General features: G+C 35.9%; 1 protein-coding gene across 15 annotated transcripts in view; it reads right to left on the bottom strand.

The window, feature by feature from the left end:
* Nucleotides 1–26676, bottom strand: part of TBC1D5 (TBC1 domain family member 5) — a 431389-nt gene that overhangs the window by 204986 nt on the left and 199727 nt on the right. For all 15 annotated transcript variants that reach the window (XM_006770168.2, XM_015568088.1, XM_015568082.1 and 12 more), the window contains one exon: nt 16415–16484. In XM_006770168.2, the coding sequence (XP_006770231.1) occupies nt 16415–16484 (70 nt within the window). The remainder of the gene's footprint in view (nt 1–16414; nt 16485–26676) is intronic.

The raw sequence follows: 26676 nt of genomic DNA, 5'->3' as shown, positions 1-26676 counted from the left end.
TTTAAAAATAATAAATAAAGACAACAAACTAGATGTTAAACTATTATACATTCTAGCTTCACTTCAATATCATAAACTATCATAATCTTTTTAATTAAGAAATAAAAAAGAAATAAAGCTAAGTGGAAGCAGAGTAAGGGCTGAAAGAGCCCTCCTGTGACTAAACATTCTTCAACAAACTTTTTGGACATTTTAATATTCTCCAAATGTTTCTGAGATTCTGATTATATTCTAGTTGGTTGAAGTTATTAGATATTTGACCCCTAGATGTGTTGTTATATATCCAAAGAAATGGGGGCGGGGGGCACAGAATCCTTTTTCTTAATACTGGTTTTGGGCAGGAAGAGGGAGGGCTGGGGAAAACACTGAAACAAAGAAACCAGGGCTATGGAGACCTACCGAGTCTGCACTGTTTCCCATGAAGGCTGGAACAGTAGGAGGAGGAGTTTTATTACTGATTTTTTAAAACAGTTGCTCTGCATCATAGGGGAAGATGAAACATTTTCTCATGACCTCTTAGCCCAAATTAAATTGGGTGTCATAAAAATTCCTGTGTTAGACAGAAGTATTCTCTATTGCTGAAATTTTTTATTATTTGAAAGTTCACCTACTTCAAAAGGACCCAAATCTTGTCATGACTTCACAAAAAGGCCTTTTGTTATTTGCTATTCTATTATCCATATATTCAGTAATTCAGATTCCAAATGCATGCCACAAAAATTTAATTATATGACCACAGATATCTCTATGAACCAAAGAGATGTCTCCATAAGTAACAACTTTATATTATGGAATGCTATTATAAAACTTAAAGTTGGCACCATGAAGAAAATTCTCATTTTGCTACAGAGTCTTTAAAGAGTAGGATTAGCAATGGCATCTAGAGATGGAAAGGCTGGGGTTCCTTCTCTAGGGTCCTTCAACAACCCAGGTGGCAGTGGCAGAAACAGGAATGGGAGCAGCGTTAAAAATGTTAACAGACCACTCTGGTTTTATTTATTTACTAGAGGCCTACTGCACAGATTCGTGCACCGGTGGGGTCCCTCAACCTAGCCTGTGCCCTCTCGAAATCTGGGACTCCTCAGGGGATGTCGGACAGCCAGTTTTGGCCCGATCCCTACAGGCCAGGCCGAGGGAGCCCACCGATGCACAAATCTGTGCACTGGGCCTCTAGTATGCACATAAGATCTTTGGTTAATCTCTTCCTACCTATCCCCCTTGACCCGGAGATTCATCAGTCTGTTCCATGTTTCCATGCCTGTGCATTGAGTGTCTGCTCCCAGGTGATCATTGTGCATCATAGCTACCAGTCACTTAGGCTTATATATATATAGATTCTACTCCACTCTCTCCACCCTCTTAGAGATCTCTCATGTGGAAAAACAGTCCCTCTTCAACCTACACAGTCAGAATACAAAGGAGAAAGGCAGGCTCTGGGTGGGGCCCAGTGGTAAGATAGGGAGTGGCAAGCAAACAACAGTAGTTCCCTGGAAGATTATAAACCTTCTAGAGGCCCGGTACACAAAAATTTGTGCACTGGTGGGGGGAGGGGGTAGTGGGGGTGTCCCTCAGCCCCAAGTCTAGTAATCAGTATAGTGTGTTTACCTCTAATAAATCAATTCTGCGACAATAGCTTAAACCTATCCATATTATTTTTCTCCGACTCACTGTCAACTCCTCTACTAATACTAACAACTTGACTTCTACCGCTTATAATTATTGCTAGCCAGTATCATATAAATAAAGAATCCCTCGCACGAAAAAAACTATATATTACCATAATAATTTTACTCCAAATTTTGTTAATCATAACTTTCTCTGCCACCGGACTAATTATATTTTACATTTTATTTGAAGCCACACTAGTCCCCACTCTGATCATTATTACTCGATGAGGGGGTCAAACAGAACGCAATCTAGGGGTTGGGGCGCTGCCCCGGGTCGGGTCGCACACAGGATGCCTGGGCGGGCTGGCTGATCACTCCTGCCCCACTCGGCCGCCCGGGGTTGGGTCACACACAGACGCCTTCCACCCTGGGTCGCAGAAAGCAGGCCCAGATGGAGGCGGGGCAGGTGGGATGGCGCTGTCCCGCCCTGCCTGCAGTATGCAAATTAACCACCGTCTTTGTTGGTGGTTAATTTGCATATCGTGCTGATTAGCCAATGGGTGGCATAGCAAAGGCACAGTCAATTACCATGTTTGTCTATTATTAGATAGTATTATGGGTGGTACAAAATCTAAATAATGAGAGGTCTGTGCCTGGTTCAATGACAGTAGAGCTCTCATGCTCAAGAGAACTTGACGATCTAGAAGCACATTAAAAACCTGTAAGGAGAGTTAGGAGATGCTGTTCAACTATCCTGATTTACTTCCAATCAATTGAGAGACCTGGGCATGTCATCATAATGACTTTCCTAAACTGAGCAAGTAGCTTGAGAGTATTCAAGGGTATGTCAAGCAGACTGAACTACTTCTATATCTTTCTCAGAACATTGTATCTATAATCATGGAATGAAAACAATGTCCATATGTTCAGATTATACCAGGACGTCTTTTACATTTCAAATACTTCCTCATTAGCAGGCTATTTCTTATTCTACCCCATAGCTGCTCTATAGATTTTCCCCATATTTCTAGGCATATAATTTTTATTCTCAATTTTATCATTATCAAGTATTTCATTTAATTTTGTGGGATTTAAACAGACATTATTAACACCCAGTTACATTTATTATGTTTGATTCAAATATACCAAACATCTATGATATACTGAAACCTAAAACTTGAATATTGTATAAAGAGCAGTTCAGCAAAGTAACAATGTCTCCACAATGGAACAAATATATGTAAATAGCCATGTTGTGGGTCATTTTAGCTGTCTTTTCAGATAAGGGCATAATTTTGTCATTGAAAAAATGTAAGGCCAATCAAATTCATCCATTCTAATAATGCAAAAAAACTGCATTGCTAAAGAGTAGAAAATGAAGATTGTCTTTTTTCATATTGTTCACCCCAGAAAACTGCTGTCCTAGAATGTCCAGTAAACATATTGTCCTGTCCCCAGCCCCCACCTCTCAGTTCTAATTACCCCATCTGGTATCCCCCTGCTCTTGGTAAAATGCTCCCTTTGCAAACACATCATTATCTACGTTAGTTGGTTCCATGTTTGTCTCCCCTAGACCGTAAGGACACCAGGGGCAGGGTCTATGTTTTATTCCTCTTTGGGTCTTGGTGTTGGCGGTTTAGCACACTGGCTTGCCTATAATGAGTGTACAATAAAGATTTGAAGAATGATTGAAATATGTTACCTCTCTTGAACAAAACAAACAAGCAAATAAACAAAATATATAAACATGTCAGAGAAACACTTTTAAAAGCTCTGGGTTAAAAATAAAATGAAAAATTAGATTATTAACCACTGTTATTTTCTCCCAAAAGACAAGGTAATCTGATATAAAAAATAGACAAATACTGAATATCAATTTCTAATAAAATATTCAATGAAAAGTTAATCCTTAAAACTGTATCTTTGAAAGTTACAAATAAAAAATCAGATATGAAGCATTATATAGAGTTAACAATATAGTAAGCTATTTGTAAAATGTTTCAAAAGACTTATAACTTTCCAAGTTTCAACCCTAATCCTATGCATTATTTTCTCAAATTATAGATCCAGCAACACACTTCAACATCACGAACCAAATATTTAATTGATTTTTTCTGTTTCACTACCATACCTAAAAAGAGCACATGCTAATATATAACAAATTCACTACAAAAGTTGATAGTGGGCACATTCCCACTGGGAGAAGACAGAAGCATGACCTGGGGAAGGGACCTCAGTGCTTACTGACTGAGAGAAGCTTAGCCTCATGTTTCAAATGTATGCGTGTCTTTTCAAAGATAAACATTTACACAGTCTTTAGATGAGTGCAGCTTGCAGCTGACAATGTAAATAAATAAATATGAAAAAAATTTCCCCTAAAGCCTGGCTACAGTTAATAAAAAGGGCTTGAAGAGGTTTATGAAGTAAAGGAACTCAAAGTGTAATATGAATACTCAAGTCAGTTTGGGTGATGTTAATTTAAGGCTATACAGTCATGCATCACTTAATGATGGGGCGATGTTCTGAGAAATGAATCCTCAGGCAATTTTCTCATTGTGCAAACATCATAGAGTGCACTTACACAAACCAAGATGGTTGAGGCTACTATACACCTAGAATAGATGGCACAGCCATTGCTCATAGGCTACAAACCTGTGCAGCATTTTATTATACTAAAAACACTGTAGGCAATTTTAACACAACGGTATTTGTGTATTTAAACATATCTAAACACTGAAAAGGTACCGTAAAAATACAATATAAAAGGTAAAATATGGTACACCTGCATAGGGCACTTACCATGAATGGAGCTTGCACTAACTCTGGGTGAGTCAGGGAGTGGGTGAGGAGTGAATGTGAAGGCCATTACTGTACACTACTGTAGACTTTGTAAGCATCACACACTTAGGATGCACCAAGTTTCTAAATATATCTATTTCTTTATTCAATAATAAGCTTAGCTTACTATAACATTTTTACTTTATAAACTTTTATTTTTTTTAATCCTTTGACTTTTTAAATAATACTTAGCTTAAAACACATATTGCACTTTTGTATAAAAATATCTTTTCTCTTTTTCTTTCCTTTTTTGTTTTTAATTATTACCTGAGGATATGCTTATTGGTTTTAGAGAGAGAGGAAGGGAGAGAAAGAGAGGAACTTCAATGTGAGAGAGAAACATTGATAAGTTGCCTTCCGTATGTGCCCTGACCAGGGATGGAACCCACAACCTTTTTGGTATACAGGATAATGTCCAATCAATTACCATACAGCCAGGGCTCTTCTTTCTTTATATCCTTTTCTATAAGCTTTTCTTCTATTGATTTTTTTTTTTACCTTTTAAAATGTTTTGTTAAAAACTAAGACAATCACACACAGCAGCCTAGGCCTATACTGGGTCAGGATCAATATCATGGTCTTCCAGCTCTATATCTTGTCCCACTGGAAGGCCTCAGGAACAATCACATGCATGGAGCTTTCATCTCCTATGATAGAATGCCTTCTTCTGGAATACCTCCTGAAGGACCAGCCTGAGGCACTTCTTAAAGAGGTATTACTTTGTCAGAAATATGTCCATAGTGGTTTAGTTGGTTTGTCTCTCTTTGTCATCACAGATATACTTATAAGCAGATAACCCACTGTAAACATTCCTCTCTAATAATGAAAACCTTTCAGTGTTCGGGATCATATTTTAAAACATTTTAAGGAGCCTGCTGAGGTGTGCAAAAGCTTCTACTAAACCCTTTACTATGAATTTTCTTGGGGGTTCTTTTTCTTCTCTTGCAGTTTCCTTCTCTCTTACATCTTCTTCAGCTATGAGTTTCTGTTCTGGTTCCAATAACTTATTAGTCAATTTCTCTCTAGGGGCTCCTCAATGTCAGCCATGACATTGTTTGCCTTGTTGATTTTTACAACCTACTTATCCTTGGCAAATCCTCTGAAGTCATAGAAAAACTTCTGAGTATCTTCTTCCAGATACCATTCATACATGCATTGGAAACATCACTTCAAGCCCAAGCGAAGTTCTTGCTGCAGTCATAGATATTGTAATCCTTCCAAATCCTTCAGCAATGCATCAGTGTCTTCTCAGAGTCTTCCTCGGTTGCAGTAATAGCCTGGACAAAGGTCCTCCTCTCCGGTAGTAGGCCTCAAAAGCTGCTATAACTCCTTGATCCATTGGTTGGATCATAGAGGTGGTGTTTGGAGGGAGAAACACCACTTTGACATTAGGACAAAGATCATCAGTAAAAAGAGGAAGTGCAGGAGCGTTATCAACAATCAGCAAAATCTCAAAAGGTATGCTATTCCCCAAACAGTATTTCTCCATTTCACTGGCACAGCAATTCAGGATGGCATTTTGGAAGAGAAATTGGGTCATCCATGACTTCTCACTGCTCCTGTAGGACACTGGCAGTGTGTGTATTGATATGCTTGAAGGCCCTGGATTCTCACTGTACCAGAGAACTTGCAACATTTTCCCCAAGCAAGATTGTTATTCTGTCCATTAAAGCCCTGAAATTGGCATTGACTTGGCCTTCTTACGAAAGTCCTTTCAGGCCTCCAGTTTCCAGATTAGGGAGATTTCATCCATATTGAATATTTGCTCTGTCAAGTGATTTTGCTCTTCAATCAGCTTTTCTAGAATTTCCAAAAGTTCTTCATCTGCCTTCACATCAGCACCCATAGACTCAACACTCATTTCATATTATGTAATGAGTATGGATTCTTGAATTGTTTAAAACATCCAGAACTAGCAGTAATTTCAAAATCCTAGCCAGGTTCAGCCTTTTCTGTCAACATTGCAAACAAACCTTTTGCTTTGGCCATGATCATCATGGTCCTGAGAGATACTCTTCTGTGTCTGGTCTTCCATACAGGTTGTTAGAGGTTTCTCCATGCCCGACGGGGGCCCTTCTTGAATTTTGTTAGTCCCATTGCCTTCAATGAAGCAGATCTTTAACAGCCTCCATCACTTTGTTCTTGTTCTTCAAGATCATAGCTATGACAAAATGAGGCTTACCTGACTGACAAGCAATAACCATCACTAATTTTTCACCTCCCCAGTCCTTAGTCACTTTTAATTTCGTTTTCAGGACAATCACTCACCGTGGCCTCTTATTGGCAACATTAGCAGTGAATTTTGCATGCTTGGGGGTCACAATGAATAAACAAAATGAGACTGAATCAAGCACCAGAGAAAATGATGCAATGAAAAAATGTAATAAATGAGATGTATGAGGTTGCTGCCAGGGTAACACAGTATACTGTTTTACAGCAAACTTTGTTTTATAAGCAGAAAGAGAACACTCTAAAAAATGATAAAAAGCATAGCAGAGTAAATGCATAAACCAATAACACAGTCACTTATGATCATTATCAAATATTATGTTCTGTACATAACTGTATGTGATATACTTTTATACAACTGGCAGCTCAGCAGGTTTGTTGACACCAGCATCACCACAAATACATGAGTAATGCCTTCCAGTGGTTCTCAACCTTCCTAATGTCGTGACCCTTTAATACAGTTCCTCATGTTGTGGTGACCCCCAACCACAAAATTATTTTCGTTGCTACTTCATAACTGTAATTTTGCTACTGTTATGAATCATAATGTAAATATCTGATATGCAGGATGTATTTTCATTGTGCGCGACCCACAGGTTGAGAACCGCTACCTTATACTATGATGTCTGAGATGTTACAAGGCAATAGGAATTTTTTAGCTCTATTATCATCTATATGTAGCTTGTCATTGACCTAAACGTCATTATTTGATGCATGACTGTACATGAAAACAAACCAGTTAATTATTTAAATAGAAAGTAACATATTTCCAGAGCCTTAAGTGAGCAATAATTAGTTCAGGAAGATTGTATATTATAGAGATGCAGAGATATTGACGAATTCCACTATCATAAAAAATAATAAAGTTACTTCAAGAAGATGTATTCATCACTCAAATGTGATTTTCATGTCTTCTCTCAACTGCAGCTCCATTATAGAAATAAGAATAGAAGGTAATATCCTGATTTTGGTTTCTTGAAAATGTTAAAGTTATACATTTTGTGTTTTTTGAAATTATAATTTAACTATAACGGTTGTGGTGCTACTTAAGCAAATAGGGAAATAAGAAAAAAGAAATAATGAGATTGTGAGGCTAAATGACAGTATCTATAATAATAAAAGGGTAATATGCAAATTGTCCAAACAACTGAATAGCAGAATGACCTACCGTCCGGATGACCTTCTGGACGACCATGTTATGACATGCACTGGTGCCAGGCCAGCCAAGGTGGGTGCGATGCGATTGGTTGGGGGCCCCACCATTGCCCCAGGATCGCCTCGCATAGGGAGGCCCAGGTCACCCACTGTGGGCGATCGATGCGGCAGGGGGGAGGGGTGCTCTGAGATCGATTGCCCCAAAGAGAGGCCCAGGCAACCAGCCAGCAGGGTGATCGATCCTGGGGGGAGGCCAGGGCTACCCTACTGGCAGCCACAGAGGGAGACCCAGGCCACTGGCCAGTGACGCTGTGGCAAGTGTGAGGGGCCAGCCAGCAATCGCCCCGCAGAGGGAGGCGACCAGTGGCAGGGGAGGGGAACAGCGAGACACAGATGGCAAGCAGTGGCAGCAGCAGGGGTGGGGCCAGCAGCTGGCAGCCAGGGGAAGGAAAGCCTTGATAGGCCCTGATCGCAGCCAGGCCTAGGGACCCTACCTGAGGGGTTGCGGATTGCAAGAGGGTGCAGGCCGGGCTGAGGGACACCCCCCCCCCCGCATGAATTTTGTGCACCACCTCTCTAGAGGGTTTTATAAAACTTCCTCTGATATAACCTGTAGATTACTGTAGCTATCTGTAGATCTGATCTTTTATAGGTAAGTGTAGATTTTAATCTTAAATATCATTTACTGCCACCTTAGAACTGAATAGAATTTTAACAATACTTTTCCAAAAAAACCCCACAAAAAAACCAAAAAACTTTTCTGAGACAAAAGACAACTCTGTTAGGTGAAAACTTGATTAAAATTAAAGTTTTAGAAAAGACAGAAAGAAAGATGATGAAACTAGTATTTGTTTCCTTTTATGTATAAAGTGACTGGGCCTGGTGTTCTACATATTTCTAGGTTTGTGCCCTAGAATTCTATGACAGGGATTTTCAACTGCTGTGCTATGGTACCCTGGTGTGTGGCAAGAGGCACACCAATGTGCCACAAGAATTTTTTAAATATGCAATACCTAACTAGTCAGAGGCACTGACAACAGCCAACACAACAATAGTTGCCTGGTGTGAATGATCAAAATTATACCTTTTTTTTTTGTCAGATCAGCAAAAACATATTTTTGGTATATCGCAGAATTTTAGTAATTAGTTTATTGTGCTATGAGATGAAAAAGGTTGAAAACTGCTGCTCTGTGATACAGGAACTGTTAACATTACAATTTCACAAATGAGGTTACTAGGAATCAGAGAAGTTAATTACCTTGCTTAAGGTCCCACAGGCAATAAATGGTGGTCAATAAGTGGTGGTCAGTAGTGGTACAGCCTCATTTCTATCTGTGTGCTTTTTCCAAATTGTTTCCCTAAATCATGTATTTATTCTTAAGAACTTAAAAGAGTTTATGTCATATAATTGTATAGATTCTCAAGCAAATAAAGGCAGCACATTAACATGAGAAAAGCAATGCTCTAAGAATCAGAAAAGAAATCTTAAGTCTAGGCCCTCCTTTCTCATCTACTTACTAAGCCATGATGCCCTGGAAAAATAATTAAAGTGGCAAGCCTTAGGAACTTAAGAGGGGAAAAGGTGGTGGAGTGGGATGGGAATTCACGTTGGTCCTAAGTGCTTTAATATATGCTGTGGGCTGAGTGTGCTTCCTCTCCCAACACCAATTCATATATTGAAACCTAACACACAATGTGATGCTGTTTGGAGGTGGGGCCTTTGGGAGATGATTAAGTCATCTAGGGCTCTGAGGTTGGTGCTCTTACAAAAGAAGTCCTTAGAGAGCTCTCCCACCTTATGAGAACACAGTGAAAAGGCTGTGTGGGAACCAGGATGTGGGCTCTCAGCCAGCACCTTCATTGCTAAGCTTCCCAGCCCCCTGAATTATGAGATATAAATTTCTGTTCTTTATAAACTACTCAGTCTCTGGTATTTTGTTAAAGCAGCTTAAACAAACTAATACAGTACAACTTTCAGTAAGTCAAATGATTCTATGACTGCACACTCTTAAAAATACCAGATTAACAAATTTATATCACACTAAGAATGAACTAGAACCCAGATTTCTGAATTTTAAATCTAAAGTATGCTTTGGCTCTATGATCTCTAATATTTTGAATCATTACTTCATTGTCATTTCAAGAGACATATGACATTCTTACCTATTAAATGGTTGGAAAAGGTATTATACCAAAAATAAATGTGATGGAAGAATGTTTCCCACTTCCTCCCAAATTGCTTATTACATGTAAAGATAATACATACAAATCTTCGTGATACAAGATGAAGACTAATTTTTACAATTTACTCAATGACTAAAGTTCAAATTAACATTTTTCCCCTTATTTAGGAAGAGACTTAACTATTAGATTATAAAATATAAACCAAGTACATTTTAAAAAACTTTTTACCCACTTAAACAGCTTTGACTCTGTGGGATATGGAACATATTGTATTGAGAAAGGGAGGCAACTCTGGAAGCTCTGATCACTATTAAAAAATTATATACCCATCACTTTAGACAAAGTTAAGAAAATATAGAAAGGGGGAAAATTCCCTTTATTTCTTCAACAAAAGTTCTTTTGAAATATGAAATATAGTATTTCTTCAGAGCAGTGGTTCTCAACTTGTGGGTCACGACCCCTTTGGGGGTCAAAGGACCCTTTCACAGGGGTCACCTAAGACCATCGGAAAACACATATGTAATTACATATTGTTTTTTTGATTAATCACTATGCTTTAATTATGTTCAATTTGTAACAATGAAACTGGGGGTCACCACAAACTGTATTAAAGGGTCGCAGCATTAGGAAGGTTGAGAACCACTGCTTTAGTGAGAAAGATTAGAATCCAAAAAGTATGAATATTTTTTAAAGACATAAATAATGTATTGTTTATAAGTTTTTAAGGTGTTTATACATTTTTCAAGCCTCGGGTTATCTTACTATCCTAGTTGTAGTATTTATTAATGCAAAAGATACACATATGAAATTCTTTCGTATCCAAATACCATTGTTTTTTTGTTTCAATACCAGGGTTTCTAACTAAATTATTACAGTATTTGTTTATTGGCTCTGACATTACTGAACCATTAGTTGTTATTGTTTTAAACTGTGTCTCATGGAATCAACATTGCATTGACAAAGTATTGTTGGAAAATTTTCCAATTGTCAATATCCAAAAGATAGTACATTTTTCCTAACAGCACAGCTTGGGAAAATATACTCAGAAATGGCACCATGTGAAATTAAAATTTGAAAATAATTAGGGTAGGCTAGATGATTTACTAGTCGTACTATACATGTATGTATATATGTATAGACAGAGTATAGAAAATCAGAGTTAAATATACAAATTTATTTTAAAATAATCTACAATGGTTTATATTCTAACCTATGCTACTTATAGAATGCCAAGACAATGTCTGGAAATGAAACATTACTTTGAGTTTCCCAGAGAATACCAATAACTGGACTGAGTTTTCTCTAACAAATTGACTATTAAACTAATGAATTTTAACAAATATTTGTGGCTATATCAATACCATCTAATGAGACAAAAATGAAGTTATTTCCTATATTTGAATTATGACATACTTTTAAAAAGCATTACAATGCCTCAAAAACCATACAGACTTCCCATGAACCTTTGTAGAGAGTTATAATTTGATCAATAAAGATATTTAGAACATAACATAAAAAAGAACATTTTAAAATGTTCACCTTCAGTTTATTTCATAGGTCACTGTTATACCACCTAATAAGATAATTAAAAACATGCAAGCAGCTGGTACTACAGCTAAACAGATTAATGTAATAGTCTGTAGTCATATATGCTGGCAAGGGGCTTGCCTCTTTGCAGAGGAGAAGGTCAGCTGCCCTTGGGAAAAGGGGGCAGGGTGGTAGTGAGAGAGTATTCCTTCTATCATGTGGCCTTGTGCTACAGTCACTTAGTTAAACATCTATTGCAAACTGTTAATCAGCAAACTACTTTTCTTTCATACCCAGCAAGGAGTCTCTCAGTTTTAATGGTTTTATAAGGAAAATGGAAAGCTCATATCATCTGACAGAAAACATTAAAACTGGTCTCCTCCCAAAATTACAAGATCTAAAGCATAAAGCAATAATATCTTCTCAATTCTTACTCATTTTCCATTTTAATCAGCCATCTGAAAATTACTTAGGGCATATGAAATCAATTTTTAACAAAAACTTCCAAAACAAGATCTAGTCTATTACCCAGGCATCAGATGGCAATCATACTGGTGCCTTAGGAGTTAAATGCAGCTATATTCTATCTTGAATCAATGAAGCAAAACAATAAAAGACACAAACACCAAGAAAAACTCCTAGCCTATGAAAAACGAATCTATGAACATTTAGGCACAAAGCTATGGATTAGGTTCCATCAATTTTAAACTTCAAAATTTTTTGTCAAAATTCCAAAAATCTGCCCTAACCGGTTTGGCTCAGTGGATAGAGCATAGGCCTGCGGACTGAAGGGTCCCAGGTTCGATTTCGGTCAAGGGCATGCACTTGGTTGCAGGCACATCCCCAGTTGGGGGTGTGCAGGAGGCAGCTTATCGATGTTTCTAATTATCCCTCTCCCTTCCTCTCTGTAAAAAATCAATAAAATATATTTAAAAAAAAAATTCCAAAAATCCGTCTCTGAACTTACACTAATAGTAAAACATCTTCCTTTCATCTTTACTATGTGTACAATTTTGCTATACAAAGGCAATGTGTATCAGAGATTGAGAGTTTTAAGCCTCAGGGTAATAAGCTTGTTCTTAGCTTTCTGCTAACAGACAAAAGTTATTTTCCTGTAAGACAAATCTTTTTTAAGTCTTCTTTTTGGTATCTTTATATTGGAGCATATAAAAAATTTCTGTTACCAAAATGATGACAAGCTAAAACCAGTGAATATTTTGAAATTTAGCATTTACCATGTGACATTATCCCAGTGACTCCTCATAATTGCGTTTTATTATTCCCATTTTAAAGATAAGGAAAGTGAGGCTGAAACTTGTCCAAATCTCCAAAGTATTTGGAGTCCGAATTTGAACCAACTCACAGTGTTTAGATATTACTAACAAAAACAAAACAAAACAACAGTTCTGGCCAATGTGACTTGAACGTCATCCCATACACTTAGAGGTCGCCAGTTTGATTTCCAATCAGGGCACATGACCAGGTTTTGGGGCTCAGTCCCCAGTAAGGGACATGAATTAATTAATGTTTCTCTCTCTCCCTCTTTCTTCCTCTCTCTCTGTAAAATGAATAAAAACATATTTTTAAAAAACATTAACAACAACAATAAGAAAATGGCGACTGTGTCCTCTTGAATCTGAAAATTTAGGACCAAATTAAAAGAAACAATGGAAAAATATAGGTTTAGGTGACCAATTCAAAAGTTAATAAAACCTCGGCATTTATACTAATAAAAGGGTAATATGCTAATTAGACCGGATGTCCTTCTGGACAAAGCCGCAGTGGCTGCAAGGGCCAATGGCTGGCAGCCACGCGGCCCCTCCTTCTGGGCCCCTCCTTCCGCAGAGGCAGCGCTGGGAGCGGCAGTGGCACTGTGGTCCGGAGCCTCCAGAGGCTGGACAGGGTGCGACTCACGGTGCCTCAACCTCCCACAGCCCCTCCCCCAGCCAGCCTGGCCGCAGATCGCCTCCCCCAAAAGTGGGCAGGGGGCGGGGCCAGTGCTAAGAAGTGAGGGCTGAGGGTCCTCAACCATGATGGCCAGCTTTGGCAGCAGCAGTGAGGTAATGGGGGCGGCGCCTTCCCCTGATCCTCCTGGTCGCCTCAAGCAGAGGGAGGCCAGACTGCTGTTTAGAACATCAGTAGGACATCCCCTGAGGGCTCCCAGACTGTGAGAGGGGGCAGGCTGGGCTGAGGGAACACACACACACACCAGTGCATGAATTTTCATGCACAGAGCCTCTAGTGTGCAATAAAAGGGTTAAATGAGGACTAAGGCTACAAAGTTGACAATAGACATGAGGTAAGCATAAAAGAATAATAATGATGCCATGCTTTGCCTTTAGATTTTCCAAAAGCGTTATCTTAGACATTTTATCTCAGTCTTTAAAACGGCCGTGACAAGGCAGAATCCATTTAACAGGTGACAAACTAAGGCTGATCATTATCCTGGACAGAAGTATATGCAGCTTGAGTGTGTTCATACCAGGCTGACAGCCAGAACTATTTAGCTGTGAAGGAAGGTCAGGATTTTTGAGGCATTTTAAGCAATATACAAAGGTAGAATTGTTAGGATGTTTGAGGGTTGGAATATTAACATTTTTCCAATGACCTATTTCTAGTTAGTTTAAAAGAGCTATGATGGCAGGAAAAAAATCATTTTCATTTTCAAAAGTAAATTTTACTGACAATTCTGTTGCCATTGTACTGTGATTTTGCAACAATTCCTTGGTTTTATCAGTTAGACTCAATATGAAAATATACCCCAAAGCTGTGCTTCTATCAATTCTGCATTTGACCCAAGTGTCAAATTCACAAGTAAGCTCATTATATTGTAAGAACTATTGCCTACTGAATAGAAAAATATTCATTTCACACCTTAAATACTATAATACTATTTAATAACAGCACTGGCCTGCCAACTATTAAAAGCTTGTTTTTATATACTGTACCACCTGAGCTTTTTATCTTGCCTTTTTAATTACAATAATAAATTAATATCCTAACATTACAACACTGACAGGCATTGATTAAAAATATATTAGTTAACAACCTAGTATTTATTGTGCAAAGTTGCATTAGAAGTTCATTTTCAAAATATAATTATCATTCAATAAAACTAAGATCCTTTAATCTTCAAACTATTCAAGAAGACAATAAATTGCAAATACTGCGCATTCACATTAACACATTTCTCTTAATTTTACATTATGTCCATTATTTACAATAATTAGCTAAACTATAAATGTAATGTAAAATATATTTCACCAACAAAATTTATATACATATAGATTTTCCTTCCTTTGAAATATATCTTTATTTCCCTTTTGTCTTGGTTATTTTTTATTGTATTTATATCTAATAATATCACCACCATAGATTTCACATGAATTATCATATTAACATTCCTCAGTTACATGCCAACTCATGAATCTTTACTTAACTATCATTTATATTCTCCTTTTTATTTGAAGTGATCAGCTCAACATGTTCAGATAGAGGATTCTACCTATTATTTAATATGTCAAATTCTGAGTTTATATCACACTTCAGCACTAAAAGGAGGATTTGGAGAATTCTAACATTTATAAGCTAGGACAGATACCGTGAAAATATAATGACAACATATGAGCTTGACTGCTGTGATAATACCTTCTAGGACACTGTGGGAACAGAAGCCTTTTGTAGTATCCATGACACTAGAGCAACTGGTTATTTATACAGACCCCAACCGGTACAAAATAAAGATGTCAAGTGTTTCAATTACCAGCTCATTTTTTTGGAATTCATAAACCAACTGTAAAAAATTTCACATTTACTATATTCTTATTAAGTGCTTCCTGTATACTAGTCCCTACCCTAGATGTTAAAAGCTTGCCTGGGATCTGAGGAAACAAGTAATACAGTTCCCATTAGGGATATAGAGTATGTATGCAAATAAAAATATAAAAATTCTAAGCATAAATTCCATATTTATTATATAAAAAGAATGACAGCTTAACATTCAAATGAGTTTCCAAGCGTACAATGGTTCTTGCATATATTTTATAGTGTCATTACACAAGTATCAGAACCAATTAACCATAAGGACAGTGTACTCCAATTATTTATTCAACAATCTGCTTTGCTATCTATAATGCCAAAATGTACTATTATTGAATCTGTACTTTTTCCTCAAAAAGTAAACCTAGTTCTTATATCATTTTAGTTCACTATATAAATTTTCCAATATTGCTGGAAATACTTTACTCTTTCTTCTTTCTAGGTTTCTCTGTTATGAAGGTACAAATTCCATAAAGACTCCAGCAAATTCAGGTTAAAAGGAGAATATGTATTAACAAAAGACTAGATAAAATGCATTACTTTCTTAACTAGTGTATCCTTTTTAAAATTCACTAATTGAGTGCATAACTACCCTGTCTGCTGACAAGCCAAACAGGATATTAACAAACAGCACTTAATGTAACCACAGATTACATTTCATACTCTATACATTTTATATTGCGTATAAACAGTACTCTACATTTTAGCCGAAAACTTAAATAAACAAAAAAAGCCTTTAGTACTATCAAAGATATACTGGCACAAAAAAAAGGATTATAATGAAGCTTAATACTACACATATATTCATTCCAATTATCCTAACATAGGTTAACAACAGATATCTACAATAAGTCCATTCATTCAAGAATTGAGAATGTTGCAATTTCCATTACTCAATAAATCTGCAGAACAATCATATCTTAATATTCTTTACATTTGTCATAATTTTAAAGTAAAGGTAGCAGTTCCTTACTACTCTAAGGTTAGAGTCCCGTAAGATTAGTTATTTTGTACATTATCTTGTAATATTACACATCTATGTATTCATCACCTACCTATAGGAATTAAAAGTCCCATCAGAATCTAAAGTAGAACTTGTTCTTCTTCCATTTTTATTTGAGTCGCCTGGAAAAAAAATTTAAAAACACTGAAATAATGGATATTAGAAAACTGAATATTTCAGTTGAAAAGCTACTATGTGAGAGTCCTATGCAGTATGTTAGATCAAAAGGCGGATATCCCCTTATCCGTCCCCCAAATGTATTTTATAATCAGAGCCCATGAGGCCAAATATTTATACTGATGCTAAGAAATAACCAACACCACTGTTTCTAACTTGGATAGGAATACTGACAAAGTGACTGCTAACAGGAACAAATGAAGTACAGTACAGGTATTTTCTTCTTATGCATCACAGGCAAGCCAATATTTAATATTTAAGCACTTAATCAACAAAGGGTAACTTTTTGTTAGTGACCAAGTCACCCTCCCTGATCACTGGGCACAGTCAAAGAGAACAGGCAGAGAGCAAAACTGGAATGTTTCCAGCTCACAGTTCACCCTATCTAAAAATTTGGTAAACACAGAAGTAAAACAGAAAGCAGAATTGGGAGGTGGTGAATAATAATGTATTCTAGTGAGCTTTAAATACATCTTAATATTCTTCCCAAAGCTTTAGGTTTTAACTGTGGGCAAAAGTTCAGCAGTTTAAAAAATGAAAAAAATAACATCAAAAAGTACTTCTGCCTCATGTGGTAATATCAAACATTTAGGGGAAAAAAAGACATTTTCTCTCAAGAAACTGGTATACTCATAAAATCAGATTTAGAACAAATTCATACCTGTAAGTTTAAAATTATAGAATAAAAATAAATTTGCTAAAGTAGTTTAAAAATGCTCACCAATGCCACAATATACATATTTTTATTGACTATTTTAATAGCTTAAATTTTTAAATACATACTGCAAAGTATAGTTTTATGAAACCACAGTATACTACTATAAAACGTATTTATTTTTAGAAACAAATTAAGAAGACTAGAATCTGATTACATTTTATACTCCTAATTCCTGTAATGTAACTTCCAAACTTCAGGTTATATTCATTTTTATGATATTTAAAGCTTAATAATTTACTGATACATCCAATTTTAATTTATACTTTTAATCCACTTTGAACAACCTAAGGTGCCACTGGAGATCATCACAGTGGTCCTGGTTAAGTCAAATAGTAATTACAGAGCTTTCACTTTAAAGATGAGATTATTTTTAATTATTGAATATAGTACTTAAGGTACCATTCTTATATAATTATGCCACTCATTAAATGGTTATTGAAAGCTGAAATGTAATTTTAATGACAGCTACATATTTTTATTTACACATTTTATAGTTGACAGATTAGTCAAGAATGCTGATTCTCTTCAAAATCTTTGCGGCTGCACCCAAGTTTTAGGAGGATGAGAACTAGACAGAGCCCACTTGTACTTTTATCCCTGTATTTTCAAAATGTACTTTCAGATTTCTTCGATTAAACAAAAATCCTAAAAAGGATCATAGGGCTCAAAAACGTTAATAATTATAATAGAAGAAAATAAATCAAAGAACAGTTAAGATCATTCTAGGTGGGTATACTTTGTTAAATCTTTGAAAATATGGGTACTGTAAATTGACTCACTCAATATACTTCATTTCCTTTAAAAATTAATAGTTTTACAATAAATAAAAAATGTTAAGGAAAATTAGTCTCTGTCTTGCTAAATGAAAATTTCCTACAACACATGTTATTTAACAGCTTGCAGACATTTCCTGTGAAACACTCTATAATCAGCATAGAATAAGTACATCATATATTGAAATATATGAGCCTTCTTTCTCTATAAAATTAAAGATCATGATTACTTAAATATATAAAATCTCACCAATGGAACATTTCTTGCCTTTTGCTGATATTTACAGATCAAACATAAAATCCTTCAAATAATTAAGACTTATAGTTTTAAAAAAAACAAACCTAGGTTTTGTCATAATATATTACAAAAGTGGTCTTCATTTTATACCTGCTTTGAAATAAATATATCACATTAAATGTAATTTCAAAGCCTAGTAATAAGAGGAAAAGGCAGTTTTTCTTTCTCAAAAACATACTAAATAAGGAGTACAATTGTTTCTCTAAACAATACTAGAGGAAAGATTTCAGAGTTTGCTATACGAGGAAAAGGCAATAAAGTTTTGAAGTGGGAAAAACTGCTTTGTTCCTTCAATCCTCTAGTTGAAATTAATTATAGCAAATGTTTATGAAAACATCTGTTCCTGACAGTTATAAATTCTTAATTTTAGTATGGACGATTCTAGACTCTTATTTTGGAAGAATATTGTCTGACAACTGAAAGGTTTACAGAAACACGGATAGAATTTGTAATTCTGGAAAATTGTATATAGAGTGTGCTATATCCTATGGAGACTTTCATTTGTTTGAAACATTTGGAGGCATTAGTAGGAAAAATCAAAGACAAACAGAAAGGCTCATCTTTCATTTTTAAGCTGCTTTACAATAAAAACATATCTATAACACAAGAAATAACAAATAAGAATTAAAAACAAATATTACTTTACTATAACCTAATTTTGAGGTAAAGTATAATAAACTAAGTATTAATTTTATCAGGGATTTTAATAAGTCTAATGCTAATAATCATGGGAAGGTATGTGTAGTGTTCCCTAAAAATAACAACAGAGGGTGCAAGAGAGTTTAATATAATGTTTTTAGTTGTTCTTGATTCTAGATCTAAGTTACCAGGTAGAAGCAGGACTGTTAACAAGGATGCATAGGTTGTTTTTAGAGCACTATTTCCCTCTCTTTCTCACAGACACACACACAAACACATTATTAAAGTAATCTTACACAAAAACCTTTAAATGGTCAAAGACACAAATACTTAAATGTTGAGATAACAGGCTTCCTTTCACTTGCTTATTAACAATAAAGTAAATGTTTAAAGTACAATTGTGATTTTAAAGGTATTTCAATATTTAACATAAACTAATCAATAAAATAATCTGGATTTATTAACTGAGTAAATTTTTAATGCATAAATCATATATAATATATAACATACGTATTGTGTTACTATATAATATAACATTGTTCAACATTATATATTTATAGAAATAGTTCATTAATTACTTGGGACCATTACAGTGTGAAATTTATATAACACATTTATTTCTTGTTAGTGGTAAGTTTGTAAAATGAGTTCATAATATTCACAATTAGAATGCTTATTTCGTATGAGGATACAGAGAGCACAGTATTTTTCACTAGTAATTTCTAATACACCTATATCTAACTTATTAAGCCAAAAATATGTATAGTGTTGACATATTTCAAAATACGAAAATCTAATTCCTTTCTCAGTTTTAGCATTTACTGCAGTCATGTTTAGTGAAGGGCACTTATAGCATCTATCTGTGCACTGTTAGATCACACTAAATGAAAGTTTACAACAGATTCTATGGTGCTTTTTATGCACAAATATCTGCTTAATGAAAGGAGAACCAGAGATTTTAAGCTAGGTTAGGACAAAAAGAACCAGCACATTGCTGTGAATGAGCACATGAAGTCAATCGTGTCTTTGGTGCACATCTAAAAGACATCAAATTTTAGGTATCACGTCACACTAGGTATGAATTCTGATAACTATTACATAATAAAAAGGGTTTATCTCTGCATTGTAAAAGAAACGTCACCAAGCATGTGTGATGAATATTTAATAGTAAGAGGGGGTAAAAGATCTGGTTCACACTGAAAATAAAGCTATGGGTAACCACATTTCAGTTGTGACAGGAAAAGATGGTACAAATGTTAGTATAAAGACCTATAAAACCTTTTATGTCTTTTAAATGAACTGGTATTACAACTGAAAAGTTTTAGTTACATTTACAATCCCATTTTATGTAATGATTTTCTAAAAATCTATGAATTAAGTATATTCATATGTTGACAAAGGTCGAGGCAAAGCATAAGACTCAGCATCATTTGTGAAGACAGTAGCCACACTGATTCATTTCAGGAATCAGTTAAACAACAATCTCTCCAGACAAATTATTTATGCTAAAATCCAGGACCACTCATTAGGTCTAAGAACCAGCACTCAAGTAAATACAGTAAATCTGTGTATTTAGTAATTTTCCATTTTCTCTATTGGTGTCTATGTACATTCTGATGATTTAATGGTCTTATTTAGCTCTCTATGTAATATTTTCAAATTATTTGTTAGATAACAAAAACTCAGATATAAAACAGAAATGCATAGAAACTATCCTAAATAAGTAAATTTTGAGTGGACAATTTTAACTTAAGAAAATAAAATTTTTGTTATTCCTATTAAATCATTAATAGAATTCATTAAAAAAGAAAGCAGTTACATCAACAGAGCGGTGGAATATACAACTCCAAATTATCCTCCCTCAGAAACATTGAAAGCAAGCAATGAAAACAACTTTGGAACAACTCTGGTAAATAGTAAAAGATTTACAAAAGAACAAATGAACAATGAATTAAGAAAGGCAGCTTGAAAGCTTTGTGGCATTTTTACTTGCCCTTGCCTTAGCCCCTCCCCTGTGCAGCAGCAGTTCTGAAGGGGAAAACCAGTTCCCAGCATGAGAACCTAGTATTTCGAGGTTCCAGGGGCGGCAGAACCAATCATATTTGCAAATAATTGTGTAAATCTGTTCTATTTTGAAGGACTTAAGATACTCATCTCTTTTGCAACTAACTAAAAAAAAAAAAAAAGATGGTGGGCATTGCTTGTCAAAACACTGTAAGCCAAACAAACGCAGAAGACTGGGGCAAAGATTACAACTGAAACATAAAATAGACCATATAAGGCCTGGGAGCAACAGCTTATGAAAAATTTGGGGGGAAATTAGTACATTCAAAAGCACCAAGATATACAGGGGAAGTGGAAGGCCATGCACATGCCCGAGACAAGCTGCATGATCAGGAAAAAACTGAGAAAACCTTAAGCTTCCAAGTTAAGTTGATCACTCAAATGAGTACAAGCCTGACTAACAAACGAAGGACTGTCACAGCACAAAGCCAATCTGCAAAGACAAAGAAATCTTTATTTTTTATCTTGTTTTAAGTACTGGCACTTAAGGAAACCTCTGTCAAAACTCTAGCAGAACACAAACTAAGAAATAAAAACTGCAGTGACTACATATGTCAAGGTCTAAGTATTTGCAAAAATACTTTGAGAAAGTCACTAGACACATACACTATAACGGTTTTAAGACTATAAAAATAGCAAACCCTGGGGGATGGGGGAATCTGATATCCAGAGTTACTAAATTATAATATTCAAATATCCAGTTGTCACACAAAAATCAAAAAGGATACAAAGAAACAGGAAGCATGACTCATCAAAGGAACAAAAATAAAGTGACAGAAACTATCCCTGAGAAATCTACAAATTAGATTTGCTAAACGAAGATTTAAAAACAACTTTCTTAATGGTGCTCAAAGAGCAAAACTAAACTAATCAAAATCATAGATAAAGGAAAGGAAATCAGGTAAACGAATGAACAAAATAAGAAAATCAATAAAAATACAGAAATAATAAAAGGAAACAATTTCTGGAGCTGGAAAATACAATAACTGAAATAAAAAAATTCATTAGAGGAGCTCAACAACAAATGTGAGTAGGTAGAAGACAGAAACAGCAGACTTAAAGATTGGGCAATTGAAATGATCAAGCCTGAAGAGCAAAAGGAAAAAAGGAAGAAGAAAAGTGAACAGAGCCTGTGAGACCTGTATCACAACATCAAGCACATCAACATATGCATTATGAGAGCCTGATAAGTAAAAGAGAGAAAAGGGAAATTCTGTTACTTAACTGCTCAATATCTAAGTTTCCTCATCAGTAAAATGGAGAAGAAAATTTTTACCAGAAAGTGTGGTTATAAGAATTAAATGAGATAAGTACATGTAAAGTGGTTAGTATAGATTATAACACAATGTAAGTCCTCAATAAGTGCTACCTATCATTTTCATAAACACTTTAGTTAATGTATTTAAGATACTGGAACCAGTGGAAGAATAAAAGAAAAAGACTATTAATTCTGCTTATAGAGAATAAACTTATTCATAATTTAAGTTGAAAATTGCAACTTTATTCTCTTAGTAATTAAAAACATTTCTGATTCTTTTTTAAATTATCAAGAAGTGTCTTTCATGAATTATAGAAGGACTAGAAGCCCGGTGCACAAAAATTTGTGCACTGGTGGTGGGGGGGGGACTCTCAGCCCAACCTGCGCCCTCTCATAGTCTGGGACCGCTCGGGAGATAACCACCTGCTGATTTAGGCCTGCTCCCCGGGTGGCAGATGGCACGCCAGATCCCGCGGTGCCTGCCCCATTTCCCCCGGTCACACACGTCAGGCCTGGATCCCGCGCTGCGGCGGGCGGTGGCTCGGGATCTCGCTGCCACCTGACCCCTCCACCCCGGGCTGTACATGGCAGGCCCGGATCCCGCGCTAGGGCTGGTGGTGGCTCGGGGTCGCACTGCCACCCGCGCAGTGCTGCGCGGCAGGATTTGCCTGCAGTATGCAAATTTAACGGCCATCTTTGTTGGGTTAATTTGCATACTCTTCTGATTGGCTGATGGGCGTAGCGAAAAAGTACCATCAATTAGCATCTTTGTCTTTTATTAGTGTAGATGGCATGAAAAATTTGTGGTATCCTTTTAATATCCTTCCTGATGGCAATTATACAAAATATTGAATATAATATAGAGGGTGCGGCAAAAGTAGGTTTACAGTTGTTTGTATAAAAAAATACATTAATAAATAATACAAGAATAAACTATGCTTTTGTATACTCACAAGTGTAAACCTACTTTTGCCCCACCCTATAAACAAAGAGAGTGGAGAAATAGTAAATTTTTATTGATTTCAGAGAGGAAGGGAGAGGGCAAGAGAGAGAGCGAAACATCAATGATGACAGAGAATCATTGATTGGCTGCCTTCTGAATGCCCCCTACTTGGGATTGAGCCTGAAACCCTGGCATGTGCCCTGACTGGGAATTGAACTGTAATAGTGCCTGGTTAATAGGTCAATGTTCAAGCATAGTTTATTCTTGTATTATTTATTAATTATTGTATTTTTTATACAATGTTCAACCGAGTCACAGTGTCTGGGGGAGAAAATAGTAAATTTAAATACTATTACAGTCTTGAAACATAAAGCCGTACAATGTGTGGTGCTTAATATATATAACTGTTAACAGAACTGGTAAAATGTAGATAGATAACAAACTAAAACTATAGTCAATCTAGAAATAAACCATCACATGCATAAGTATAAAACAAACTTTAAAAAATTCATTATTATGCAACTGAATGGAACCAAGGCCCAATTTCAAGGCCTATATGATCACAAGTATAATTACTCAATTTAAGTTAACATGTAACAATATGTAAATGCAAATATTTTTATTTATTATGATTGTCATTTCCTGGCATATTGTTATTTCTCTAGGCATTCCATTGATTTCAGGGTCCTACCATTTACAGATTACAACAAGGTTAGGAACATAATGATAATCCAAATCACCTGAGGGCAGGTATATAGTGTGTGTGCGCGCGCGCGCGCGTGTGTGTGTGTGTGTGTGTGTGTGTACACTCACGGGTACAAATGCAAAAGTGAGAGATGAAGAGAAGAAAGAGGATGGTAAGGAAGGAAAGAGAGAGAAGAGGGGAGGGGAGGGGAGGGGAGGGGAGGAGAAAGGAGAATAATCATGGGTGGGGTTCAGGATCCCTATTTTAAAAAGTCTTCCCAGATTATTCTGATGAACCGTGAGTCTTTCCTAGTCCAAAATAATAAGTTGCTATTATGCTAAAAGAGACAGTCTTTTTTTGTAGAAGGCAAAGTATTTTGCTCCGAATACAGAAATTACTGGGTATCACATATGCCATCATTTACTATGGAGAATCAATGAAGCAGAAGCTTTGACCTCATTTTCCAGCAGTAGCAATGGATGGCATTGAGCTATGCCAACTCTGTTCACTACCCTAATATGACCACTAGCATGTACTGACTATTGGGGGGAGCATGCAGATTGGAGATGACAAGCAGAAAATGCTATTGGACTATGCGGACCTGCTGGCCCTTAAAAGCACCTTTCTACAAAAAAAGTTAACACAATGACAATGCTGCCATTGAGACAATTCCAAAAACTCATTTATACTAAGTATCTAAGCAACCAAACAGAAGAACTTCCTCATAAACAAAAGTGTTGACAAAGAATATATTTATTTCAACTTGGAGAAAAAGTATTAAGGGCAAAGATAATTATTATACAAGTGAGAAGAAGATAGGTCATGGCATATTGCATTTGGCGATAGAAAAATTAATGCCAGGAAAGTGTGTAGAACCATGGGATCTATGCAGTCAGGCATTGCATTTTTACTGATGTATCTTTAAACAGAAGATAATGCTTCACTTTATCCAGACAGGAAGTAGTGGAACCCAGGTGAGCTCTGTTCTACAGAGCCATAGTAAGCAAATGGCAACTCACGTTAGAAATTTGGCCCAGGTTGTTAAGATCTGGAAGATTTAAACATCAATATGTGGATAATGAAGGGAACCAAGGAAAGTAATTCACCACCATACCCTTTTTCACACTTATTAAGAAAGTACAGAGCTGACATCAAGAATGAGTAAATAGGCAAAGACCAAAAGATGTCATAGAAAAAATCAAGGGAGCATTGTTTTTAGGGGACCGAGTAAAGACATACTCATAGAAAAGGTTTAAGTCTAGGAAAGGGAAGTAAATTTTATTAAAATATGCTTAGTATTTTCAAGAAGCGTACCTGTTCTTTTCAAACCAAGTATAAAAGATGCTAAAAATTAAGAAGAAAAGAAATCTGGCTAAAATATAGGAATATATAAGAGTGAGCTGGAAAAATTATAAGGATTGAAATATCTGTTACGAGCAGTAAGGAACAGAATCAATAAACCAGATATTTAATCATTGATAGGAGAGATTGAAAGTACTGAATAAAATGAGGTGATGGGTGTGATGAGAACCAAAGTCTCATTGGTTTGGAGAAGACAGGAGGCCACTTCACAAAGGCCTTTGAGTCTTCGGATGGGAGTTTAGACTTGGATTTGTAATCAGGTCAAACAAAACATAATATCTACATACATACTCAGCACTGCAAGCCTTATAAGCATGGTTATTTATGTGAAGATTATTCTGGTAGTTATTTTTAGAGCTATTGATGGAGAAAATGAAAGCAGATACTGAATCTTGTGCAAAGTAGCAGTTCATACGTTAGGTTCAGAAGCCTGGGCAAGGAGTGTTGTGGCTTTGCAAATAAAGACAATGTAAGTGGCTTTAAAGTATTGTGGACAACAAATCAGCACAACTCACTAACTACCATGTATAGAGGTGAAAAAGTGGAAGCTTCTAAGTCTGAGACTTGAGAGGAGCCCATAGTAAGTAAATAGAGTGTTTGTGTCTGTGTGTGTGTGCGCGTGTGCACTTGAGTGTGTGCATGTGCATAAGTGTGCATGTGTGTAAAGAGAACATACAATTATCCTAACTTTAAATTCAATTGTGCTTACGTTATTGCTTTGGTATTAACATGGAAAGTAATACATACCATAAACTACATATATTTCTAATTATACAGCTTTGTCCTATACTGTGCTTGAATCAACCTACTGTAGAATGTTATTTTCTGTGCTTTATTTGCAAGTTAACATTTTAATAATTATCATAAATAGTTACCTAATTTGCATATTCTGGTTCATAATCCAACTGTTCTGTGGATCAACCACAATTCTCTTATTATTCATGCCAAGACTTGTATATTAGTCTGAATAATCTATTCTAGACTGCATTTATGTTTCCAGTTTTCTGAGCTTTTTATAACTCACTTAAGTATAGTGCTTTTTAATCAAAAGATTGAATCATGCATGTGCTGGTGTAATAATCTCCATAACCCACTATTATATTAAAGCTAATATTTTTTGTTGTATGATCACCAACATTTCTGTGTTTCATTTAAAAAACATTTGTAGCCCTATTGCTGGGAGCCGGTCCCTCCTTGCTGTTTCAAGGGACCTGGCATATATGGCATACTGTTCTTAATATGTTTGCTCACCTTCTTGGCACTATGTGTTTTAACCAAGGTCACCTCTCCGAGAAAGGCTGTTTCCCCGGGTAGAGATTTTCCCCTGAAGTTAGGGAGGGAATAAAACCCCTTCACTAAGTGCCAGGTGGGTAATTAATCTCTTTAACTACGAAAAC

The sequence above is a fragment of the Myotis davidii genome, unplaced genomic scaffold (assembly GCF_000327345.1).
Source record: "Myotis davidii unplaced genomic scaffold, ASM32734v1 scaffold962, whole genome shotgun sequence".
Classification (NCBI taxonomy): Eukaryota; Metazoa; Chordata; class Mammalia; order Chiroptera; family Vespertilionidae; genus Myotis; species Myotis davidii.
The sequence above is the reverse complement of the archived record's forward strand: the minus strand, read 5'-3'. Positions and strand labels throughout refer to the sequence as shown.